General features: G+C 49.1%; 2 protein-coding genes across 4 annotated transcripts; one reads left to right on the plus strand and one right to left on the minus strand.

The window, feature by feature from the left end:
* Positions 1–1,376: 1,376 nt before the first annotated feature.
* Positions 1,377–9,524, minus strand: fbxo46 (F-box protein 46). 2 transcript variants are annotated; one of them, XM_056441530.1, is made up of 3 exons: positions 9,130–9,524; positions 3,267–3,895; positions 1,377–3,187 (listed from the first exon to the last, which is right to left on the minus strand). In XM_056441530.1, the coding sequence occupies exons 2-3, from the start codon at positions 3,738–3,740 to the stop codon at positions 1,478–1,480; spliced, it is 2,184 nt and encodes a 727-aa protein (XP_056297505.1). In that variant the 5' UTR covers positions 3,741–3,895; positions 9,130–9,524; the 3' UTR covers positions 1,377–1,477. The 2 variants fall into 2 exon arrangements, with proteins under 2 accessions (XP_056297505.1, XP_056297506.1); XM_056441531.1 differs by having other exon boundaries at positions 3,267–4,231.
* Positions 9,525–11,896: 2,372 nt separating this feature from the next.
* On the plus strand, positions 11,897–24,836 carry coq8b (coenzyme Q8B). 2 transcript variants are annotated; one of them, XM_056441534.1, is made up of 16 exons: positions 11,897–11,981; positions 12,546–12,727; positions 12,869–12,992; positions 13,075–13,289; positions 14,099–14,165; positions 15,109–15,183; positions 15,269–15,388; positions 15,808–15,893; positions 17,006–17,146; positions 17,247–17,328; positions 21,171–21,264; positions 21,954–22,095; positions 22,303–22,410; positions 22,493–22,558; positions 22,739–22,825; positions 23,850–24,836. In XM_056441534.1, coding segments are annotated over exons 1-16 (1,902 nt in total). In that variant the 5' UTR covers positions 11,897–11,980; the 3' UTR covers positions 24,162–24,836. The 2 variants fall into 2 exon arrangements, with proteins under 2 accessions (XP_056297509.1, XP_056297510.1); XM_056441535.1 differs by having other exon boundaries at positions 12,872–12,992.
* Positions 24,837–25,282: the final 446 nt, after the last annotated feature.

Here is a 25,282-nt window from a genome sequence, read left to right on the forward strand (position 1 = left end):
TCATTCAACGCTCCCGCACAGAGTTATGGGTGGATCCAGTGGAGTCGGATCTGACATCTAGCCACCGACAGGGTCCCGTGCAACTCCCACAACTCTTCATCACGCGTGAGGCAACTGACGCCTCAAGCTCCTGCAGGGTGGGGTGGGGGTAGAGGTAGGGGGGCTTTTAAGGCTGGTGTAGAGAGTTTCTGTGGTAGTCGGTTTCACCCGCTGCGAAGCATGAATGACGGCTTTGGCGAACACCTGCCCTCTACCTAAACTCATGGGGGAGGGGCGAGGTTGAAAACAAAGGTGGAGTATTTTAAAAAATACATCTTTGCAGGTGGAGTGGGATGACAGACTGATACAGGGAGAACACAGTCCTCAAGAATAAAAGCAAATACAATAGCAAACATTCCGACACACGCACACACGCACACGCACAACCCAAATAAAACAAAAACAATAGCAAACGAGCAAAGTCCAATCAAACCATACAAAGTGACATCAGGCCTTTCCAAAGTGACATCAAGTTTCTCTTTTTAATCCCATTCATTCATCCCACGGGTCAGAAGTCTCTGTAAACTCAGTGGCTCCTCCTCTTTTTCTTTTCTTTCATGGCTGCTCAGCGAGGTCAGGGTCCGCTCTGACGACGAGCCGGCCCCCCCAGCGGCGAGCGTACCGACGTCGCGGCGGGCCATTTGCGGAAATTAACGTCGGCGACACGGGCGACGACTTCAGCAGCATCATCATCATCATCATCATCAGGGCGTCCGCCGCGGTTTACGTTACAGCACATTCAGAGGAGTAGAAACGCATCCGGCGCCGGACAAACGGTACAAATGGCGTCTTGTACAACGGAGAGAGAGAGAGAGAGAGTCGACTTTGCTTTTATACAATCACAGTTCGAGAGCGACGCGGGACATTCCTTTTACGTCTCGTTGGTACAGCTCGTTCCTCTGAGGCGAGGCGTGGAACGTGGGGGGGGGGGGCAAGTACGGGGAACGTGTGAGCGGGCCTCGAAGGGCGATGCATTTCTACGCGTCGTCTTTTATGAACGCTCATCTGGGTCAAAAACCAAAAACACACCGCAAAAGTTCTCACACGGACGCCACCGTCGGCCTCGCGTGGAGCCGGACAGAAACCTGGGTGAACGAGAGGCAGAACGAGGAGGAGGAGGGACCCCAACCACGGGATGCAACGTTTAAAAAAAGAAAGAAAGAAGAAGGTGCCGCTCCGGAGCACAGCGGGATTCTGGAGGGGTCGGAAAAAGGAGAAGAAACAGGCGAGGAGAGACACCGCTCTCTTCCTTCTTCACCTCTCAACCTCCCTTCAAAGGAAAGAACCCGAGAGAGGAGGAGGAGCGCCGGAGCCGAGACGCACGCCGACAACCCCGGCGCGCTCCTTCCTCCCGGCGACCCTCTCCGATCGGTCCTCCGAGCCGAGACGGGAGGGGGGCGGAGCCAGAAGGAGGTGGGCGGGTCCTCCCCCCGCCCGTCTACCTGGCGTCCTCCCGCTTGTCCTCCCGCTTGGCGCGGGCCGGCTGCTGGGCGGCGCCGGCCGGCTGCTGCACCCAGTTGTTGTCGTGGAGCCCGACGCGGCAGCCCGGCGTGTCCTTGTCCGGGCGCCGGCAGCACATCCAATAGGAGCGTCCGTAAGGCAGGTCGTGGTGGTACGGCTTGGGGTGCCAGCGGCACAGCGACACGTCGCCGCGCGCGTGCTGCCGCTTGCACTGCTTGCACGGGTCGTCCCGGTAGAGCGGGTCGCGGTTCCAGCGCGAGTCCACCGGCCGCACGCCGTACGCCTCGATCAGCGCCCGGAAGTCGCGGCAGGCGCACTTGAGGGCGGCGAGCGCGCGCGTCGGCAGGCGGCCGAAGATGTTGACCGCGATGTGGTCGGGCAGCAGCAGCATGTACTGGCGCGGCTCCAGCAGGCGCTGGATCTGGAAGCGGATCTCCAGGAAGTCGTGGGACACATGGCGGTAGAGGCGGCACAGCGAGGGGTCGGGGCAGTCGGCGCCGCCGGGGGAGTCCGGCCCGGCCGCCCGCTCCCCCGCCCCGTTGTTGTTGGCGCAGTCCAGAGAGCAGATGCCCGACCCGCCGCCCGGCCCTTTGGCGTCGTCCTCGGGGCCCCGCGGCGGATGGAGGAAGAAGAGTTGACCCGGAGGGGGGTCGTCCGACGAAGGGTCACACCCTCCTCCTCCTCCTCCGGACATGGCGAAGCACACCGTCTCCTCCTGCACGTTCTCGGCGCCGTCCTTGCCGTAGAACACGCACTGGTCCACGGCGCCCGTCACCACCACCTCCACGTGGAAGCCGGTCACTCGCTCGCGCCCCGCCGCTTTCTTCTCCTCGCGGGACGGGTCGGCGCCGCCGTCGGGCCGCCGGGGGTCGCCCTCTGGTTTGGGGGCGGTGGCGGCGAGCAGCAGGCCGCCGGGGTCCCGGGACGAGGAGCTGACGAGCTGGTAGAGGTCGCAGGTGATCTTCTCTTTGGCGCCGGCCGCCGTCTGGCCGCCGCCGCCGCCGCAGCTCATGAACATGCAGCGGGAGCGGCCGGCGGGCTCCAGCGGAGAGCGCGGGTCCAGGTTCGACACGCGGAAAGCTATTCGGACCTCGCCGTGGCCGGGGGGCGGGGGAGGGGCGGCGACGCCGGCCTCCCCTCCTCGCCGACGCTCCTTCTCTCCGTCTCCGTTGGGAGAGTCCACTCCGGAGGCCAGACGGAACCGACTCTCCTGGTTCTGGGACTCAAAGTGCGCGATGGCCTGGGCGACCCTCAGGGACTCCTGCTGCTCCTCCAGCTCCTGGTCCGTCTGGATCAGGGACGACGGCTCCTCCTCTTTGGCGCCCGAACCGTCCGCCGCGTACACGATGGGAGTGGGCTCCGACGCCCGGCCCCGGAGGAGGGTGTGCTGGTGCGGGGCGAGGCCCGGGCCGTGAGGAGCGGTGTCCTGGTGGTGCTGACCGCCGTGGACCGCCATCATCCCCTGGAGGGCCGCGGACGTCCTCCGCTCCACCAGGGCGACCATCTCCGCCACCGACAGCAGGTCCGACTCGCTCAGCGGCGGCTCGTCGGGGTCGGAAGGCGAAAGGGGGGAGGAGTCGCGGCCGAGGCTCGGCCCCGAGGCCGCGGAGCGGGTCGGGGGGTCGTAGGACGAGCACCGCCTTCGTCTTTTGGCTTTGCTGCAGTCGGTCGCCCAGTTGCCTTTGACCTTTGGACAAACGGTTCATATTTAGTCAGATGAATGGAACTCAAAGCTCTTTCATTATTTGGACGTGTCGGCTCTTTACCTTCATGGCGCTGGGTCTGGGCTGACCCGCTCCGCTGAACTGGTGCGCGACGAAGAAGGCGATCTTCTCCTTGGTGTTGCCCGGCTTGATGACGTACCAGGTGTCCAGCAGCACGCGGCCGTCTTCCATCTGGGCGCAGGAGGGCGGCGCCGGAGGGGCGCGGCTCTGTGAGCCGGGGACGAGCTCCGGTTCCGGCGGCGTGTTCTCCGAGCCCGCATCCCCCTCCTCTTCCTCTTCTTCTCCGTTCGCCTCCCGCACACCCACTATCATCCCTCCATCTTCACCTCCGTCCACGGTCCTCCTGGCGCCCGGAGAGGGCTCGGCCTTGCAGAGGGAGGGGGACCCCGACCCGCCGCCGCCTCCTCCACCGCCGCCGCCGCCCCCCGAGCCCGGGCTCCTGGCTTTGTTCTGGGAGTAGGTGCCGAAGGGCCGCGGGCACCACAGGCGGATGTGGGAGAAGGTGTCTCGATCCATCAGGATGCGGACCACCGGGGCATATCGGCATCTATGCTGGCCGGCAGACGCCCAGAGCCAGAGCGCTCATCCTCGGCACCCCCCCCCCCCCTGGTCCCGGCGACCCGACGGGCACCGTCTGTTGCCAAGGCCGCCGGCAACGCTGGGGAGACGACCTGCATCGACGGGAAAGGGAGAGATGAGAGGAAAGGGTGGGGGTGCCGGCGGGGAGAGAGAGAGAGAGAGAAGCGGCCCAGTGAAAACAGAGTTTGCATTTCTAGAGCGACGACGCAGATCGGATGATGGACGAGCGATAGAGGCGCCGTCGAGTCGGAGCCCGGACGCCCCTGGAGAAAGACGCCGATATCGTCACGCGACTCACTGAACTTCTCACAACTGGTCCGCCTCCCTACTTTGCCAAACTCAATCAGCCGGTTACGTCGTGCGCTGATCGTCTCTCGCTGCGGAGCCGCCCAATCAAATTAAAGGGATTCCATTTCAGGTTTTGGCGTCTGCAGATGAAAGGGAGGAAAAGATGGAACACAAAAGCTCCAAATGGATTTCTCTCTCCCTCTCCCCCCCCCCTCTCTCTCTCCTTCTCCCCCCCCCCCTCCTTCTCCCTCTCTCCCTTCTCCTCCTTCTCCCCCTCTCTCTCTCCTCCCTCCCCTCTCTCTCTCCTCCTCTTCCCCTCTCCCCTCTCCTCTCTCCCTCTCTCTCTTCTCCCTCTCCCTCCTCTCCCTCCTCTCTCTCCTCCTCTCCCTCCTCTCTCTCCTCTCCCTGTCCCTCCTCTCCTCCTCTTCCTCCTCTCCCTCTCCCCTCCTCTCTCTCCTTCTCCCCCCCTCTCTCTCTCTCCCTTCCCCCCCTTCTCCCTCCTCTCCCTCTTCACCTCTCTCTCCTTCTCCCTCTCCCCCCCTCTCTCTCTCTCCTTCTCCCTCCTCTCCCTCTCCTTCTCCCTCCTCTCCCTCTCCCCCCCCTCTCTCTCTCCTTCTCCCTCTCTCTCCCTCTCTCTCTTGCATCTCAGTGCTTCAAAGAGGACTTGCTTAATAGGAGGCAACGCAGGGCGGAGCGGGCAGGCACATGCTATTTTTAGCAAACAGCAGGGGGGGGGGGTGTAGCTGTCCTCCCCCCTCCCCACTGCCAAAGAGCCTACGCTACAGGCTGGGTGAGGTGGTGGTGTGGGGGGGGGGGGGGGCAGCCTTTAGTCCACCCAGCCCCTCCGGCGCAGCCATGCCAGCCGGAGGGGCTGCCAGGAACGTGCCGAAGGAGAGGAACGAGTTGGCGCGCCGCTCTCCTGAACGAATGAGGAGATCGTAAGAATCCTGCCACCACTCCGGTAATCGGCGTACGCCACCGCGAGTCACTCAGCGCCGGCGGTCGCAATTTGGTAGCTTTTGTTGACAAGCAGGAAACTATTGCGTCACTACTGCAATTATTTCATAACTCCAAATGACAACAAGGCATCCCCATGTCCCGCTGCGTCTCTCTTCAACTCAACAGGGTGGGACACGCAGTCGGACTTGAGGGGGATTTCATTGAGTAACTTGTCCTCTTTCTCAGAGAGAGGTTTCTCAGACGGCCGGTTACATTCTGAGGCGTGGCAGCCTGGCAGGTGACCAGCTGCCGGCGCCGGGACCGGTTCGGCTCGATGTGCACCGACAAATAGCAAATCGCCAAAAAAATAGGCTCGGCGCAAACATTCCTAGGCGTTGCAGCGAGGAAAGGAACGGTTTGTTTCTCCGGTGGTCGAGCTGGTTTTGCAGCCCTTGAAAATCAAATAGTCAGAACTCTTTAATGATCCGTGTTAACTTAAGCTACCAGATTGTTTAACCCTTGTGTTGCCTTAGGGTCATTTTGACCCGAATCAATATTACACCCTCCCCCCGCCTTTGGGTCATTTTGACCCGATTCAATGTTTCACCCTCCTGTTACCTTTATATTTACTAACATATTTTACCCTTTGGGTTCAATTTGACGCCAGCAATTAAAACCTCCAGAAAATTATTAGAATTAATATTGTTTTCCAAGTTTAAGTGTGAGGCACTTTATGTTTGTTTGTTGACTACCGAAAGAACACCGACATTAAACATTGAATGGGGTCAAATTAATCCTAAGGCGGGGAGGTGTATATTGATTTAATCAAATGACCCTAAGGCAACACAAGGGTTAAAGAGCTTATTTAGCCAAATATACAAATAAAAAGGTTGATGCATTTGTTTAAGGTGAGTTTATCTCTCAAACACGACACAGTAGCGTGCTTTCCATCTCAACCGCCTTAAATCCACAGGCTTTATACAAACAGGTCGTTGTTGTTGTGCTCCTCTGCCTCACGCGCTCTGAGGCGGTGGCGCATTTTTGACGAATGGAACGGCTCCGAGGTGCGACCGGCACACGGCGCCCGCACGGCGCCCGCGAGCCGATTCCGACGCTTCCTCTGTGATCACACGGCAGCAGCAACGCGCAGAGAGCCGGCAGATTACACCGATGCCGGTGAACCTTTTTTTTTTTACTACCCTTTCTCTCCGTGTTCCCTTATGACTCTTTAACACTATCTCCTCCACCCCCCCCCCCCCCTCACACACACACATCCCACCCCTCACTGCATCAGGCAATCCATCACTCATAACGGAGAGGGGCCAGAAGAGAGACGGTCTGCCCACTGCAGTGCTTCAGTACGGCACACACACTATTCCACTTTACACACACACACTATTCCCCTTTACAAACACACTATTCCCCTACACACACTATTCCCCTTTACACACATACACACACTATTCCCTTATCCTTCCACACACTATTCCCCTTGACACACACAAACACACTATTCCCCTTGACACACACTATTCCCCTTTACACACAAACACACTATTCCCCTTTACACACAAACACACTATTCCCCTTTACACACACACTATTCCCCTTTACACACAAACACACTATTCCCCTTTACACACACAAATTTAGGATGTTGAGGAGGGAGGAAAACAATGTTCACGTCTAAACTCAACACCACTTTGGATCGTCCTTCATCCATACCGACCTCTTCCTCTGCAGGTTAGCAAACGGCAACCCTGTGCAGTGCGGCCAAAAACGACTATTCTCTAGACTCTGGGCGTTTATGTTGTCGGACGACGGCGATTCAGAGCCCATAAAAACCTCCTCGATAAATCAAGCGGCCGAGCAAAGCCACCGACCGTCTAAAGATGTAACGCAGCTATCGTTGCCTCGGCCCAACCGATAACAAACGAGGGCGAGCGCAGGCTCGATGACAACGTCTTGAAGATCACTGCGACGCTGACATCGCCCGAGCGTCTCTGTGCAGGGTTTGCATCATCGTCCTGGAAAAGCCGCTCTTCAAATTATGCTCCGAGTCAATATGAACGATGCCGACGGTTCCCGAGCCCTCGCTCAGACAGCTGGCGTCAATGAGGGAACGTAATGGGGCCAAAACAAAACGGCTGAAAAGCACACAGCGCCTCACAGCCGGGGTGTCATCTCGTCGGTACATTTCTCCCCGAGTCGGCACTGAGCTTTCTTTACTCTCTTAATTTGAAACATGTTCTGCAAATGAAGGCTCGGGTTCGGTTTTAAGCTTTCGGCATCGACCTAATCGTTCAAATCCCGTCCAAGCGCCGTTGCAGCGGAGGCAGGGAGCGCATCGTCGGACAAATGAACCGTCAGATGAGAATGATGCTTTTTCTGTGTGAACGTTTGACTTATTCCATACATGTGTACGGAATAGGTTGAGGGTCTAAATGTAGGCAGCAGTCAGGACACGTGAACTTGGAGCACACCAGCGTGCCGTGATGGTGCGACCATAATCCAGAGTACATCATTCCTCTATGACTGGAAGGTTCTGATTACGTCTGTTCCGAGTGATATTATTGAGGATTACTGCTGCAGTAAAAATGCATAGCAGGCAGCAGACAACACATTCATAAATAAAAGGTGCAGATCCTCTCACAAATGACTATCCTGCTCGGTGAGACACATCGAGAGCTCTGTCCCACGACATTACAACTGGATTCTGTTTGACTGGATCATTCCCCGAGAAAATCAAACGCAATCTGGCATGCGCGCTCACCGGGGTATTAGTTTCACTGTACTAAATATAATGGACATTAAAAACGAATTTAATATTTAACAAGTCGGATTAGCCAAAGGAGCGCCGATTCCAAAGCCTATTACTTAAACGTTTTGTGTAGATCAGCTCAAAACACACACAGAAACACAGCATCACTCCGGCTCGACCCCCTCGTTCTCTCCCGCAGCTCTCCCCGCACTCTTTCTTTTTTTCGCAGCGCTTTAGCCGGGCGGGCCAAAAGCTGACGAGTGATGATGCGAAAGCGAGCCAAAACGTCTCGGCTCGAGCCCCCTCTCTGCGTTGCGCGCCTGCTGAGACAATGCAACAGAAGCGCAGCCAGCAGGGCGGCTTTGCTGCAAACCGCCAACAGAACAATGGGGGCCCGAGCGCATCGCTCCAGACCGCTCAGGAACTCCATCGCATCGGAGGGGGGGGGACACCTAGGAAGAGCGCCGTCACATTCAACATCTCCACGAGTTAAGACTTTGAATCTACCGTCGCAGAGGGCACCGTGTCGACCGAGGGGGTTATCACACTTGGGACATCTGAAAGGAAGAGCAGGGATAGGTCGTGAATCCTCTCGCATCATCACACCAGATAGCAATTTACTACTTCAATGCCCACCCAATGACACTGATCAATTCAACTGTACATCAATGAGACATGTTTACTCCCCACACACCTCAGCAACCATTGGTACATAACTAACCCTGCGTTGTGCAGCACAATGAGTTGTTTTCACACATGCATTATCAACAACACTATGTATTATGGGAAGTGACACTCAAATATGTTGTCTTCAAAATGATTTACGATTTTTAGATCACTGGACCTTTACTCTTCTACTTATAATCCTACAACTGGCTGGAATTAAAGCAACTTCTCCAGCAGCAAACAAGTGTTGCAACACAAGCACCATAAAAACAAAAACAACGGCAGCGACAATAATCTGAGTGTTGATTTTAAATCGTCACATTGCACAGTGTAACGTTACGTCTTTAAAATCAACCACTACAAGCTTGTCACCCAACTACCAAACAAGTTAGCTTAACGTCCTGGTGAACTGTCCAGCGTCCGATGAGTCAGGAAGGACCGATGTGTGTTCATCAGTGTAACCTTATTTAAAACTAACCTACCATTTAATAGGTTATTAATGGGTTAAATAGACCCGTCATTTACCGGATAGCACAACTTACCTGCATAATAACATGACAGCGCTTTGCTAGCGAGCTAACAACATACAGACACTCACATATATATGTCTATATTAATACACATATATTAATTAATAATTATCCTCTGTTTAGCTAACCTGCCGTGGCTCACCTCAACCGCGTTGATCCACCCGGGCAACCGTCTCGGCTTGATGACAAGCCGTTCCTCGTTGTATTTCCCTCTGAACCAGTTCGTCTGGTGGAACGCAGGTGACACGAGTTAACTATCCGCGGAGCTAAGCTATGCTAAGCTAGGCTAGGCTAGCTCCGCTCGCTGCTCGACGTTAGCTTTTCATCAACCGTCGTCCAGCGATGGCCGCCGAGGGCTCGCGCGCCGCCTTGTCAGTTGGCCGGACGGAGTCCGCCGGACTGGGCGCCTTGTGGGGACTCTGGGCGGCCGCTCCGCCGCTATCTCTCGAGAAGGGGACGCGAGCTTTTTACGGTTATGTTCTCGGGTGATACCAAAATAATCAGTGTCAGAACGGCAGGAGGAGGAAGGCCATCTTGTTGACAAGCAGCTGCATACGGGAGGCAGCCAATGGCAGCGCGGAGTCGGTGGCGTGCCCATATATGGCGTCCGCACAGCTCCCTCCCTCTGCTGCCTCCTGCTCTTCCCCACACACACACACACACACACACACACACACTTAAATCCCTAATATATTCACTCACGCACACACGACCACGCATACACACATAGACACACACACAAGCACTGGACCTCACTTTAAAAGGTCACTGTGTCAAAGACATGGGGAGAAAATCCATATACCTATCAGGCATATTTACAATCATATTATTAATATAACTGTATGCACACAATACTATATGGGTAGATAGATAGATATTTAGATAGATAGATAGATATATAGATTGATAGATATATAGAGAGAGAGATAGATATATAGATCGACAGATAGATAGATAGATGATCTCATGTATGTCCTTGACAGAGCTGTCCAATAGGAGGTGGAGAGGACGGTCCGGCTTATCCAATATGGATAATCATGTCTTCAGTGAGCTCCTCTCCAGACTGTGCAGCTTGCAGCCAAGTCGGGTACAACCACTCCCCATCTATTACATATAAACTCTGTGTTTCTGGAATAACAATATTTAGTTTTGGACCACGGTGATATAAACATGAGTCATCATTTCATCATGGAGGCCAATGCTGATGTGCCTTTTCACTTTGTGAAGTCCTCCTGTTGTTATTTGGCATCCGCACATTTGTTTGTGACACAATATCGTGTAATTGTTTAAATTCGAAATGCATTTATTTTTCTCACACACAGTATTTTCTATGCTGCCGTGTCTGCCAACGGGGATCATTAAAGTTTCATCTTTTCATTGAACACCATGTGAGTTAGAAAAGAAACACAAAGGAAACTTTATACCTGCATCTATTATGTAGTTGTGGAGAAATACACAATGTGTGTTCGTGGCAGTATGACGTGTTTGCGTTTTAAAAGACTTCCATTCTGCAACACACACCATCCGTCAGTAGGTCTGTGCAATTTAATTGAAATTATATTATTTATCAATTATCTGTGGAATAATATTGTGATTATACAATGATGTCATGTTATCGTTTTTAAAATGATTGTTTTCTGTGATAATTAATTATACAGAGCAAGTTGTATGGTTATAGTTATGATTTTATTTGTTTGTATTTTGTATTTGTATGCACATATCTAATTTGGTATCAAATAAATAACTAAGCTAACCTTTAAGGATGATGGATGAATTTATGCTTCGATGTACTTATTAATTATTAATTATTGTTTATTGGGAATTGATATACACCCCATGACAGCCTCACCACTTAAGTCAGTGTCATCTAAACTATAACAAAATGTTAATTGGGAAATCATAAATTATATTGTGAGGCAAAGAAATCTACCTCGTAAAACAATATAAAAAAATGTAACTGCTCAGGCAATGATATTAGTGTCATGGCTGCTCCGGGGAACACTAAACTGTGAGCGTGTTATTGAACAGTGGGGTGTGAGGTCCACTACAGGAGCATATTTCACTCTCTGACACCTTACTGAGACATATGAAAACCCATTTCAGCCACTATGGTGAGACAATAAAGATCCTGTGAGTCATATTAATGAGAAACTTTCTCAAAATAATTATTTAGCATCTCATCTTTATGATTTATCGTCTTATAATTATGATTTAATATCTCATATTTGTGATTTAGCATCTCATAATTATGATTTAATATCTTATATTTGTGATTTAACATCTCATAATTATGATTTAATATCTTATATTTAGGATTTAGTATCTCATAATTAGGATGTTGCACCTCATAATAATAAGATAGCGTTTCAGAATTATCAGATAATAAGTCATAATTACACATAATTGCACACATATTGATACATCTAGAGAGGTTGTCTTTCAAATGATATATAAAGTTTAACCATACAAAGCTTTTTCTAAAATAAATGTAGGTGATTTTAATATAAATTGTACTTTTTGGCTGTGAAACTTTAATAATGTGTTCCTTATATATTCTTATTATTTATTTGTATCATTTTTAGCGGTGTTTATTTTCCTCATCTTCTGCTGTTTAACCCCCACTCTTCATTTTGAATGTCAGCATGTTGCACTGTTTTTTATGATCAAATTGTAAAACACTCCATGTGCAGCTTGGCAAAAAAAATAAAACATCCCTTAATTCTCATTCGACTGGTTCAATTTAAAGCTCGCCTTCTGTCGTCTGCAATTGGCCGAGCGCTGACACCACGTGTAGCATGCGGCACTGCTATTGGTTGAAATAATAAACCTCTCCTCCCGTTCGGCCTACTTGTTAAAACTCGGCTTGTGATTGGTTCCCAGTCAAGTCAGTCAAACGTTCACTTCCGGTTGAAAAATCGTTGCATAACAGTCCTGACGGGGTGGAGTCGTAGCACAGTCGCCAAGGAAATCCTGGATAACGCAGATTCAGGAAAAGTGAGTCACTTAACTTGAAAAACAGTAGATTGTTTCATTCAACGCGTTCAATATATATATATATATATATATATATATATATATGTTTATTGTATTCAAATAGAAGAATGAATCCTGTGTGTAAATGTCAACAGCTGCTAAAGCTACACACCAACTCTGCAGGATGGAGCTAATAAGCTAGTTAACGCAGCCCGGAAATATGCATTTTGCTCTCCTCAGCTCAACTCTGTAAATATCTTAAACATTTGCATTGTACACGACTGCAGGCCCCTGGTGCACTATAACGTAGAGTCACGTGGTCACATGCATTGGCATGTCTTGACACGTGTGTAGCCAATCATATCCAAGGTTAAACCACATAGCAGGGTGACATGTATCACGTTGGTCCCGATTGTCTTTACACTCTTGAAAATGATTTTTTACACGTATGCTATCATGCAATGTTTTCTTTATGAAGGTGAACGAGTCTGGTGGGCGTGTCTAGGACATAATGTTCAGAATAAAAAGCTGCATGTCACTGAACATGTCGTACAACTTGTCGCTCCCTCCTCTTCCTCTTCATAGTGCTGCTTTCAGAGGTCCTGCAGGTGCTGCGCGGGGCAGGTAAAGTGGGGTCTGCCCTGGTTTGCACTCAGGGAGAACAGCTCCGATTTGTGGTCTCTAACTCCACCGTGGGAGCCGGGGTCCGAGTCGCCCAGGAAGCGGTGGAGGGGCTGATGGCCAGCTTTGGTGGCGGCGGCAAAGCGGTGAGAATCCCTGCATGGAGCGTGAATCCATCACTTCAGGGCTGTGGGAACTCGTATGATGGGCATTTCATGGGGGTTAAAAGAATAATTGAGAATACAGATGACTGTTTAGTAATTATTTGGATGCATTACTTGTCCCAGCAGGTAACGGAGGAGGATGTGTTTCCGGACGCGGAGGGTTGGGAGATGGCGGACCCGGAGGAAGCGGCCAAATGGGACATGGGGTCGGAGTTCGGAGCTCATGCTGCAGCAGAGATGCCTCCAGGTACGTGAGCCGTACACTTTAGTGTGTGTGTGGCACTAAATGTCACATTATGGTTAATTCACACTCCTCTTTCTACCCGTAGGGGTTCCTCCATCGCCGGGGGCAGCGCCTGCAGGCAACGGCTGGCCGGGGCAGGGCGCTCGCTTCCTCCACACGACCCCCAGCTTCCAGCGGTACTTGTACCAGACCAGGTGTGTCCACGACACGGTGGTGGGCAGACTCAGCCCAGAGGACATCAAGAAAGCCCGCGAGGCCAAGCAGGCCCAGCAGGCCCTGGTCAAACCTGTCAGACAGAAGGTTGGTTCAACAATGCCAACTGCAGACTACGTGTGACTTAAAAAAAGAAATAAAGCAATGTCAGCTATTGCAGATTATGGTCTCTGTAAAGCAGTTTATGCCTGTAAAGGGAGAATGTGTATGTATTATCTTTATTTGGGTGTCTTATCGTCTCTGGGTGACTTTGAGGAACAGGCTGGTATCTAACGAGAGACTTTCTGTGTTCAGGAGATGTCCTCCTGTGTTCACATTCGTACACTTTGTTTTTTTGTCATATGAGTGATTGTTCAGATGACTGGGGGAGACGCAATATGCAGAATAAATGACTCAGAAAATGAAGCTTTAAGTGGAGCAGTTATTGTACATTTTATACTGACATTTCCACATTTATATAATCTTTTAATACATATTTTTGCATGAGTTCTTGAAAACCTATACGCATGTAAAACACTTTATAAATGGGAGTCAAATAAATGCGTTTAGGTGTTTTTATCTGTATTTATTTGTTTTGATCAGTAAAACTAACGGCATTCACTTTTGCCTTTTTATAATAGATTTTGTGTAATAAGTAGGCCCTAATTATCAAAACAAAACAAACAAAAAGACAATACAAGATATTCTGAAAGTTAATTTAGAGACCTTAAATAATATTTCCTGCGACCAGCCGGTAAACAACTGATATATATATCGTATGTAGATCTTTGTGATGTAGTTTAATGTGACTATCTGAAGAGTTAATAGTTATTAAACAACAATCACATGCATTAGAAATTGATTCAAATGCAGTTATTCCCTTTTTTTAGAGCTGATGTGGTATGTTTTTCTCTCAGCTGAGCGACCGCGCCAGAGAGAGGAAGGTTCCCGCCACCAGAATCAGCAGGCTGGTTAATTTTGGGGGTGAGAGCGATGCACTTCTTCTTTAGTGTTGCAGCTGTATCGTATTTGGCCAGACGCGTCATTTATTGTTTTGTTTTTGACCGCCTTCAAAGAGAGAATGTTTCAACTTATGGAAAAACACTTGCAGAGCAATAAGCACACTGACGGCACAATATGAATATCATACGGTGAGCTGGAGGTCAAAGATCACATGATTCTCAGTCTACCAATACAGTGAAGGACGGGTCACTTGGTCCTCATCGGCTCCCTTAGATACATAAATACATAATACTACATAAATACATTGTGTACACGTATACAGCGAACACAGTCTCTATGTGACTGTGTATATAAAGACAATAATGCAAAGGGAGATGGAACAATTAAATTAAGAGGAAAGCTTACACACAACATTAAATATCACCAGACTTCAGCATCTGGTTTATTTTAGAAAAATGTATTTAAACCTTTATTTATGAATCCCATTGAGATTAAAAATCCCTTTTTCCAGGGTGACCTGGGGCCAAGACAGGCGGCAACATAAGAAACACATAGTGACACACAAGTGACATCACCAAGTTCATTTAAGAAACATTGAAGTTTTTGGGAACCTCTAATTTGTTTTCATTTAATGTCGTCCAGATGTGCGTGCTGTTGTGAATAATAGTAATGCTCTGCATAAATGATACTTTGAGATTGAAATGTTACATCAGATATCAGTGGGAGGTTAGTTATATGTTTACTATTGAAGTGTCAGAAAAATATGTGAATTTATTTTAGAATTTTTTAAATTTTATAAAATAATTTTTTAGCAAAAACATTTTTTTGATTTTTTTTGAGCTAAAATTTGTTTTTAGAAGATATCGGACAGGGAATTTGATTTTACTCTTCAACTAGCAGCCGTTCTCAGCCGTGTGTCACGTCGGCCCTAAACTCTAAATCTCTCGTTGGCTCCGTGCCGCAGGACTGGCAGTCGGACTCGGGATCGGCGCCATCGCGGAGGTGGCGAAGCAATCGCTGAGAGGCAAACCCAAAGGAGGTAACCGTCGGCGTGGAGCTCTGTGAAGACGAGCCGGGGTCCCTAACACGTGGCGCCGCCCTTCTGCGGTGTGTGTGTGTTGCAGCTCCGGGCGCCCTGCTGGACTCGCCTCTCCTGTCGGAGGCCAACGCCGAGAGAATCGTCAACACGCTGTGCAAGGTCCGCGGCGCCGCGCTCAAGATCGGACAGATGTTCAGCATACAAGGTACGCCGCGCCGTCGCAACGGCAAGGTGGCGGTCGCATGTCCGCGGCAGTGACTTTATCAGTGTTCGTACGGTCGTGGAAAACCTGGAAAAGTCATGGCATTTTAAAATGGTCATTTCCAGGCCTGGAAAAGTCATGGAAAAAACGTAAGTCATAAAAGTTTTGGAAAAGTCATGGAAATGTGTTATCACATGTTCATTTACGCCAAGTTTGAAATAATTAATATGTTTTTTTTTAAGAAAGACGCACAAAATATTAGCCGGCAAACGCTCTCAATACGCACAATGTTCTAAATTGTTCATGTTTATACCGAGATTTCAGTTTGGCCATGGAAATTTGGTTTAAATTCATGGAATAGTCATGGAATAGTCATGGAATAGTCGAACCCTGCTTTATGTGAGTCTTCATCTCTTCCTCAGACAACTCCTTCATCAATCCGCAGCTGCAGAGGATCTTTGAGCGGGTCCGGCAGAGCGCAGACTTCATGCCGGCCTGGCAGATGAACGTAAGCGGGGACTCCTCCTCACGCCGGAGCGGCTCATTCGGACCCGACTGGCACCAAAACGTTCACTGATGAAAAGCCCGGTGATCATGTCTGGGGATTTCTGTTTTACAAAAACAGACAATTTATTTTTAGACGCTTCAGAAACAGGAAGTCTGAACACGCTCCGTTTGACGACATATTTTAAAGCCAAATTAAGTAGTTTTGCAGGATATTCAATCTTTTTGTTTTATTGAAACTTCTTTAATGCTCGGGCGTCTTTGAAGGCTTTAGTTCACGTCGATCACATTCCTCCTCGGTACGCACTGTGTTGTTAGAGGAGGAGAGCTCATCGGTAAACGTGACTTCTAAAGATCATTTGTGATTTCTCACGGCTCGTGAACAGACTCTTAAACCTTCTTTCCAAACTTTATTCACATACGGTTTAATTTTAAATGGAGTGTTCCTGGTATCGCTGCTCGCCTTTTAAACAATGACGCAGGAGGAAGAAGTCGTCCTCTTTAGTCGGGGGACAAACACGATCACTGTTTACTCACCAGAGGCAAACTTATGCAGATAAACCGGTTCTTCTTCTTCCTCCTTCTTCTTCTTCTCCTCCACTCCTCCTTCATCTTCTTCTCCTCTTCCTTCTTCTTTTCCTCCTCCACTCCTTATTTTCCTCATTCTTCTGCTCATCCTCCTTCTTCTTTTTCTCCTCCTCCTCCACTCCTTCTTTTCCTTCCTCTTCATCTCCTTTTCCTTTCTTCTTCCTCCTCCTTCTTCTCCTCGACTGCTTCTTTTCCTTCCTCTTCATCTCCTTTTTTCTTCTTTCTCTTCTTCTCCTCTTCCTTCTTCTTTTCCTCCTCCACTCCTTCTTGTTTTCCTTCTGCTCATCCTCCTCCTTCTTCTTTTTCTTCTCCTCCTCCACACCTTCTTTTCCTTCCTCATCTCCTTTTTCTTCTCCTCCACTCTTCCTTCTTCTTTTCCTCCTCCACTCCTTCTTATTTTCCTCATTCTTCTTCTGCTCCTCTTCCTTCTTCTCCTCCACTCCTTCTTTTCCTTCCTCTTCATCTCTTTTTTTTTTTTTTTCTTCTTTCTTTTCTTCTTCTTCTCCTCCTCCTCCTTCTGTGCTGTAGAAGGTCCTGGAGGAGGAGCTGGGTCCAGGGTGGCGTGAGAAGCTGTCGTCCTTTGAGGACAAGCCGTTTGCTGCCGCGTCCATCGGCCAGGTGCACCACGGGGTGCTGAAGGACGGGAGGGAGATCGCCATGAAGATCCAGGTGTCTATACGCACTCTTTGTTTCTGTCTCATCATTATAATAAACCCTATTAATCTTTGTCTGTATTGATTTCCCTCTGTCATCCACATCTTCCTCCCAGTACCCCGGAGTGGCAGAGAGCATCCACAGTGACATCAACAACCTGATGTCGGTCCTGAAGATAAGCGCGGCCCTTCCAGAAGGTAAGATTCAAGATTCAAGATGTTTTATTTGTCACATACACACACAGGGTGTGCAGTGAAATGAAAGTGGCAATGCTCAGCAGGAATGTGCAAGGGCAACAAGTACACACTATTTACAATAAAAAACAACACAATATTTACAGTACAATATTTACCCTAAGTGTGTGTGTGTGTGTGTGCCTAAGAGGGGCAGTTGTGTGGGTCTATGTGGGGGTCCTGGTGAGGTCGGAGTTCACAATCCTGATGGCCTGAGGAAAGAAACTCCGTCTCAGTCTCTCTGTTCTTGCAGCGTGACTACGGAGGCGCCTGCCTGACCGCAGCAGCTGAAACAGTCTGTTGTTGGGGTGGTGAGGATCCTTCATGATCCTGCCGGCTCTGGTTCTGCACCTCCTGGTGTACAAGTCCTGCAGGGTGGGGAGTGTAGTTCCAATAGTGCGTTCAGCCGAACGCACTACTCTCTGCAGAGCCTTCCTGTCCTGAGCGGAGCAGTTGCCAAACCAGGCTGTGATGCTTCCTGTCAGGACGCTCTCTACAGCTCCAGAGTAGAAGGACTGAAGGATCCTCTGGGAAACTTTAAATTTCCTCAGCTGCCTGAGGTGGTAGGCGCTGCCTTGCCTTTCTCACCAGAGTGTCTGTGTTCGTTGACCATGTCAGATCCTCGGTGATGTGGACTCCCAGGTATTTATACCGCTCACCCTCTCCACAGTAGTCCCGTTAATCCCCAGTGGTGATTCCGTCCTCTGTTGTTGTACCCTCCTAAAGTCCACAATCAGCTCCTTAGTTTTGGTGACATTCATGAGGAGGCTGTTGTCCCGGCACCAGAGTGACAGATCAGCAACTTCCTCCAGGTAGGCCTTCTCGTGGTTGTCGGAGATCAGGCCCACCACCACTGTGTCATCCGCAAACTTGATGATGGTGTTGGAGCTGAACCTGGCCACACAGTCATGTGTGTACAGGGAGTACAGTAGGGGCTGAGGACGCAACCCTGGGGGGATCCTGTGTTCAGGGTGAGGGTGCTGGAGGTGTGTCTGCCCACCCTGACCACCTGTGGCCTGGCGGTCAGGAAGTCCAGGATCCAAGCACACAGGGGGGTGTTCAGTCCCAGCTCAATCAGCTTGCCGGCCAGTCTGGAGGGGACTATGGTGTTGAAAGCTGAACTATAATCAATGAACAGCAGTCTCACATAGCATCCCCCTCTGGCTGTCCAGATGAGAGAGTGTGGTGTGCAGTACCTGGGAGACAGCATCATCCGTGGATCTGTTTGGGCGATAAGCAAACTGCAGCGGGTCCATGGAGGAAGGAATGAAGGCGCAGATGTAGTCCTTTATCAGCCTCTCAAAGCATTTCATGACCACCGAGGTGAGGGCCACGGTCGGTAGTCATTCATACATGCTGGAGAAGCATTCTTGGGCACAGGGACAATAGTGGATCTCTTGAAGCAGGCGGGGACCACGGACTCAGCCAGCGAGAGGTTGAATATTGTGGTGAACACTGGAGCTAGCTGGTTAGCACAGGTCTTCAGTACTCGCCCAGATATGCCATCTGGACCTGCAGCTTTCCTGGTGTTCACCCTCAACAGAGCCCTCCTCACACTGTGCTCGGTCACAGAGAGTGTGTGTTCATCCCCAGCGGTAGAACTCACCTCGGCTACGCTAATGGTGTTGTTGTTAGCCGGCGAGCTAGCGCTGTTGTTGCTAGCCTCAAACCGTGCATAAAATGAGTTCAGGTCGTCCGCTAGGGATGCGTCGGCACTCACCATTGCGCGGGTCTGCTCTGGTAGTCTGTGATAGTCCGTAGCCCCTGCCATAGGCGCCTGGTGTCGCGCTGCTCCATCTGTGATTCCACTCTGTCTCGGTACCTCCTCTTGGCCTCCTTCACCGCCCTCCTCAGTCCATAGACCGCTGCCTTGTACTCGTCCATGTTGCGGATACAAGACCGGAGTTATAGGCAGCAATGCAGGCGTTCACAGCTTCACGGATGGATCTATCAACCCACGGCTTTTGGTTAGGAAAGACCCTAACTTTTACCGTGGGGCGATGGTGTCCGCTAAGCGTTGCTATGAGGCTCATTGCTACGTCCATAAACTCGCTGACGTCACTGGAACTGGATTGGATCATGTCCCAGTCGACGACACGCAGAGCGTCCTGTAGCTCAGCCTCTGATTGGTCAGACCACCGCTTTACGTTCCTCGTCACTACCGCTTCCCGTGCTATCCTTTGTTGGTACTCCGGTAGCAGGAAAATGGCGGCATGGTCTGATTTCCCTAACGGAGGGAGAGAGACAGCCTTGTAGCCTCTCTTGAATGGCGTATAGCAGTGGTCCAACGTTCTTTCCCCTCTGGTAGCACACGTAATGTGCTGGTGAAAGTTCGGCATGACTTTTTTTAGGTTTGCCCTGTTAAAGTCCCCAGCCACCACCACAGCCGCGTCGGGATACTTGTTCTGATGCCGACATAACACATCATGTAGGTCCGATAGTGCTACGTCGGTGTCCGCTTGTGGTGGTATGTAGCGGCTGTGGTGATGACCGAGCTGAACTCCGGGAAGGTAGAATGGACGGCATGAGATCGTCAGATGTTCCAGGTTCGGAGCAGGAGCGAGAAAGAGTCTTAATCTCCTTGGGGTTGCAGCAGTTGTTGTTAGTCATGAAGCAAACTCCTCCACCCTTAGATTTACCAGACTCTTCCGTTCTGTCTGCACGGAAAACAGAGAAGGACTCGGTTGGGCATATGACTCGATCCGGCACCAGCGGGGTCAGCCATGTTTCCGTCAGACAAAAGATGTTACAGTCCCTCATGTCCCGTTGGAATCTGATCCTTGCCCTAACATCATCCAGCTTATTTTCCAGAGACTGGGCGTTAGCAAGAAGGATGCTGGGCAGAGGTGGACGGTGGGCTTGAACTCTCAGTCTGTTCCGAATTCCGCTCCGTTTCCCTCGATGTTTTCGTCGTCTCCCCGTAGTAGCGGCTCCACTGTTGTTGTTGTGGTTCGCTCGTACGATCTCTGCCGGCCACGCTGGATCGATGGAAAAAGTGGACAAAAACCCTTGTTTTGCGCAAAAGTTTATGTCCAAAAGTGTGCTGCGTTCGTATGCTGTTAGTGCCGATGTGTTTGTGGCAAAGAAAATATTAAAAATAAACACAAAAACTAAAAGAGCGCACAATCTCCGCGGAGCTACCACGACGGCGTCTGGACACAGCCGCGCCATCACATATAAACTACGTCTTATCGTCTGATAATCTTTATGGAGGTTCCATTACGATGCGTTTAGGCTCTGAAAATTAGGTACTTTTAGAACGTCGTCGTGATGTGTTCAAATGTAGTTTTGGTGAGAAACTTTAATAAATCCAGTTGTTTGAAGGCGCTACATAAATGGATGTAAGAGAGGGAATTATGGCCGCTTTAACTTTCTAACACAAGCTTTTATAGTCATTGAATCATAATCATTTTATGGAAATAAGCACTATAGATGGCTACAGCACAGTATGTAGAATGTGAGAATATATTCAAGATGTATTGCTTCTGTTCTTTTATTCCAACATTTCCACTGTTCCGTCGTCGGCCACTGGGTGGTGCTGTTGCTGCAGGTCAAAACCAGGCGACGAGGATGTCTCTGGCTGTTGGTTGTTTCCTCTCATGTTCAATCCTGTGTCTCTGGTCAAAACATGAAGCTAATGATGGCACGGTCCTATAGTTATCCAAATGTCAAGTACAGACGCCATGACAACCGTTTCCACGCCGCGCTCATTTGCAGGAACCGAGTCGGCGTGTTTTTTTCTTCTTTCTTTCTTCTAGTTTTCCGTGCTGAGTTTGTTTTTTTCTCCCTTGTTTATTCTGCCGCAGGTCTGTTTGCAGACAGCAGCCTGGAGGTCCTTCAGAGGGAGCTGGCGTGGGAGTGCGACTACAAGAGGGAGGCGGAGTGCGCCAAGAAGTTCAGGTAGGTTTATTATGGGGTTTATTGAGCCATAAAACCTCCTTCACTGAACCCCACTGCTGAGGCCGTTCCACTGCATTTAACTGCACAGAACAGAAACCACATCAAATGAGAGGTATAAAGAGTCAGGATGATTACTCTATAATTAGATGGACCGTTCACTAAAGGTTTGCTCTGGCGTATTTATTACACGTAGACGGTTTATTCTTTAATTCTCTGATAGAGATTCAAAGCTTTTACTTATTTTTCTTTTTAATGATTTTTATATTGATTGATTCATATGTTCTTTTGAGGGGTATTTTACTCTTGCTATTGTTACAACTAGTTACATTATTGTTCTGTATGAATAATTCCTTCATATTTAGTTTTCTCTTATGAACCACCTTGTTTATGTCACAATGTTTAGTTTACTAATCTGTGTTTTCACATATATTGTGTCTTCAGGTTGCATTTTAAGTAGATCTATTAACAGAATGAAATATATTGGTATAATTTAACGCATTATCGTGTGAATATATGAATCATTATGTTTTTGTGACTTTAAAATGAGATGTTTGCGTCCACATCCACAGTTGGTTGCAATCTGCCATTTCACCACTAGATGCCATCAAATCCTACACACTGTTTTTATTTATTTTATTCATTTTATTTATTTATAATTTATTTTATGACTGTTTCTGTCTGTCCTCCAGGTCCATGCTGGAGGGAAATGACTTCTTTCTGATCCCGAAGATGGTTGATGAGCTGTCGGGCAGCAAGGTGCTCTCCATGGATCTGGTACAAGGAGTCCCGCTGGACCGCTGTGTAGACCTGGACCAGGAGACCAGGAACCGGGTACGGGGGGGTTGAAGCCGCAGGCATCCCATGGTGCACTGGAGGAGGAGGAGTCTAATCCTCTGGCCCTTTTACAAATGACTAGCAGAATGACATGATCAAATATTCCTCGTCTTGATGCGCAATTCATTTTTCTCCAGAACGACAGCATTTTAAAATTGATACTGACGTTAACGGCGTGACTGTGAACGCAACCCCCGTCTCCAGATCTGTTACAGGATCCTGCAGCTGTGTCTCAGGGAAGTGTTCGAGTTCCGGTTCATGCAGACCGACCCGAACTGGGCCAACTTCTTCTACAACTCGGCCAGCGACCAGGTGAGCGGCGGCGTGGTCGTAGAGGGAGTGTGAAATATGGGACGTGCCGCAGACGCGTGACACACCGCCGTCTCCCCCGCAGGTGGCTCTGTTGGACTTTGGGGCGTGTAGAGGGTATCCGGAGGCGTTCACAGACGACTACATACAGGTGTGAACAACATGAGTTACGCAACTAGATTTATTTTTGAATAGATAAGCGCTGGAGTCAAAATTTGAGGGGGAAAAATAAATCATACGCGATCGCATTCATGTGAACACGTTCCCCTACTGCCCTAAATAAACATGTTTACCGTGTGTGTGTGTGTGTGTGTGTGTGTGTGTGTCTCAGGTGGTGCACGCGGCCTCCGTGGGGGATCGAGCCACCGTTCTTTCCAAATCAAAGGATCTGAAGTTCCTGACGGGCTTCGAGACCAAGGTGAGATATTCTGGTCTCGTTTATTTTTGATCCCGTTTATCCTCGTCGCTCTTCTACGTTTTATTTCTGTCTCTTTTCTATCTCTCTCACTCCCTCTGCTTGTTGCCCGCTACTTATAGCGCAGGATTCTCCTTGTTCCATACTGTTTGCTAGAGAGGTTGTGTTGTCATCCCTCTGTTTACTTTTTAAATGTGGGGAATTATGTCTCTTTTATCTTTAAATAATTTTTATAGCATAAATTGCAGTTTGGCCAACACGAAAGATGAACCCTCCGTGCGGTCTTGTGTGGTCCTTTCAGGTGTTTTCCTTTTGGTGTTACGTTGCCGTGGGCGACGTATATGGACGTAATGTCTTGTTATGAGACTAGATATAGTTTTTGGGATATATATAGATATCGTAATATGGCCGGAGTGTCGTCTCTTCCTGTTTTTCTCAGGCTTCTTTACAGTAAAGTGATGCAGTTTATTTTCTGTACTGAGCAGATCCATAATATCTATATTACATTATATCTATCAAAAATCTCCTTCTGTAAGTATTTTGTAAAAAATCAAAGCTTATAGTTAACTCGACAGTTTCCCAGCAACATTGAGGGATTTGGCCAAAATATTGCGTTATTTAATTTTCTCCATATTGCCCAGTCTAGTATTAATAGAGTAATATGTATAAAACTACTTGTGCATTAAAAAAAAAGGTAGCATGGACCTGGAGGACAGACAGAAATAAGTAAAATAAATTAATTTAATTTAATTAATAAAATACAATAAATTAAATAAATACAATACATTACATGAATACAATAAATACAATAAGTAAAATAAATTAATATAATTTAATTAATAAAATACAATAAATTAAATTAATACAATTAATTAAATAAATTTAAATAAATAAATCTTGACATAGAGCATGGATATATTGCACACTTTAGGCTCTAACATCTCAGTACCATCTTGAAGTCTGTTGGCTTCTGTATTCAAACGTCCGTTCAGTTTATCCTCATCCTCTTCTTCCCGCTCCCCACCAGGCCTTCGAGGACGCCCACGTGGAGGCGGTGATGATCCTCGGCGAGGCCTTCGCGTCCGCCGAGCCCTTTGACTTCAGCAACCAGCGCACCACCCAGCGCTTGCAGAGCTTCCTGCCCGTCATGCTGCGCCACCGGCTCACGCCGCCGCCCGAGGAGTCGTACTCCCTCCACCGCAAGATGGCCGGCTCCTTCCTCATCTGCTCCAAGCTGAAGGCCCGCATATCGTGCAGGGACATGTTCCTGGACGTGTTCAACGCCTACAACCGGCGGCGGCAGGAGGCGGAGCAGGCGGCGCCGCGGGCCGGCGCTTAGACGGGTCGGTTCGTCGGGGGACAAACGTCGCTACCTCAAGATATATCTATCGCTAAATGCATACGCCTCTGGACTTTTTTAAGAGCAAAGACAGAAACTTTATCGACATGTAACTGGCAACGAGCTCAAACGAGGAGCGTGTCCTGGACCTTCTGTTGAAGGTCACTGACCTCAGTGTGAGGTCATCGGGATCAGGACCCAACGCGGACTTGAGTTCTGCACGGGGACTCTAACCCGGGGGGGGGGGGGGGGGGTGATATTTTTAAAGTGAGCTGTGCCATAGAAACTATATTGTAATGGCCAAAACATTGTTTTAATTTTAATTGCTGATTAAATCTCTAGAAATCGAAGACGGGAGTATTTAGTAAATGTGGTTGTCGTTTCCTCCCCACAGTCTAAATGTATCTGTACTCCGTTTCACAGCGGTCGGTCCGCCATGTTGCAAGAGACTAACTGTCATCCGTTTCGAGGACGCGACTCCGAGTCTCTTTTTTTTAACGTTTTTAAAAAACCTGACGACGTCTTTCGTCCAATAGAAACCCGGTGAGTCACGGCCTTTGCATTATTCAGGATATTTGGCGTGACTCCATATTGTGACTGAAATGTTCTGTAACCTACAAGGTTGTATATGTGTGTTTGTTTGTCTTTTAATGAAATAAAAAAACATCTTTACTGGCAGGACTTCCTTCCCTCTTATTGATCGTTCCCTTTTCGGTCTTCGGACCCCTTTTTGGGAAATATCGACACGTTTTGACCTCGTTCTCGTATCGACCGTCCAGGCGAGTGTGAGGAATGTGAGATGCATGCGCCGATGGGGCCGGGTCTCATTGTGTCCTCAGTCGAGCTATTTATTACAGGAATGCCGGTGAAATGTTGTTGTCGAGATGAGAAGCTTTTCGCTGACCTCGTCAAAAAGCTGATGGAAGGAAGATGGAGCCCTTTTTAAAAATGTATTTATTCTTTAGCTCCATTAGTGCTTACTGTTAGTGGCCCGCCGGTGAGCTTTGTGGCATCCTGTACTTTACAGCTGCACTCACGCCGTTTATTTGTGTTGTGTTTTTGGGAATCGGGCACAGTGGGTAACTGGAGGGGGGGGGGGGAGCATTCTTCTTGTTGCAGTT

This window comes from Pseudoliparis swirei, chromosome 20, assembly GCF_029220125.1.
Source record: "Pseudoliparis swirei isolate HS2019 ecotype Mariana Trench chromosome 20, NWPU_hadal_v1, whole genome shotgun sequence".
In the NCBI taxonomy this organism is placed as follows: domain Eukaryota; kingdom Metazoa; phylum Chordata; class Actinopteri; order Perciformes; family Liparidae; genus Pseudoliparis; species Pseudoliparis swirei.

Coding starts and splice junctions, on each gene's coding strand:
- coq8b (XM_056441534.1), top strand. Junction 15,184..15,268: donor GAGAGGCAAACCCAAAGGAG/GTAACCGTCGGC, acceptor TGTGTGTTGCAG/CTCCGGGCGCCCTGCTGGAC. Junction 17,147..17,246: donor AGATCGCCATGAAGATCCAG/GTGTCTATACGC, acceptor TCTTCCTCCCAG/TACCCCGGAGTGGCAGAGAG.
- fbxo46 (XM_056441530.1), bottom strand. CDS start 3,740: ATGGATCGAGACACCTTCTCCCACATCCGCCTGTGGTGCCCGCGGCCC. Junction 3,188..3,266: donor CCAGACCCAGCGCCATGAAG/GTAAAGAGCCGA, acceptor GTTTGTCCAAAG/GTCAAAGGCAACTGGGCGAC.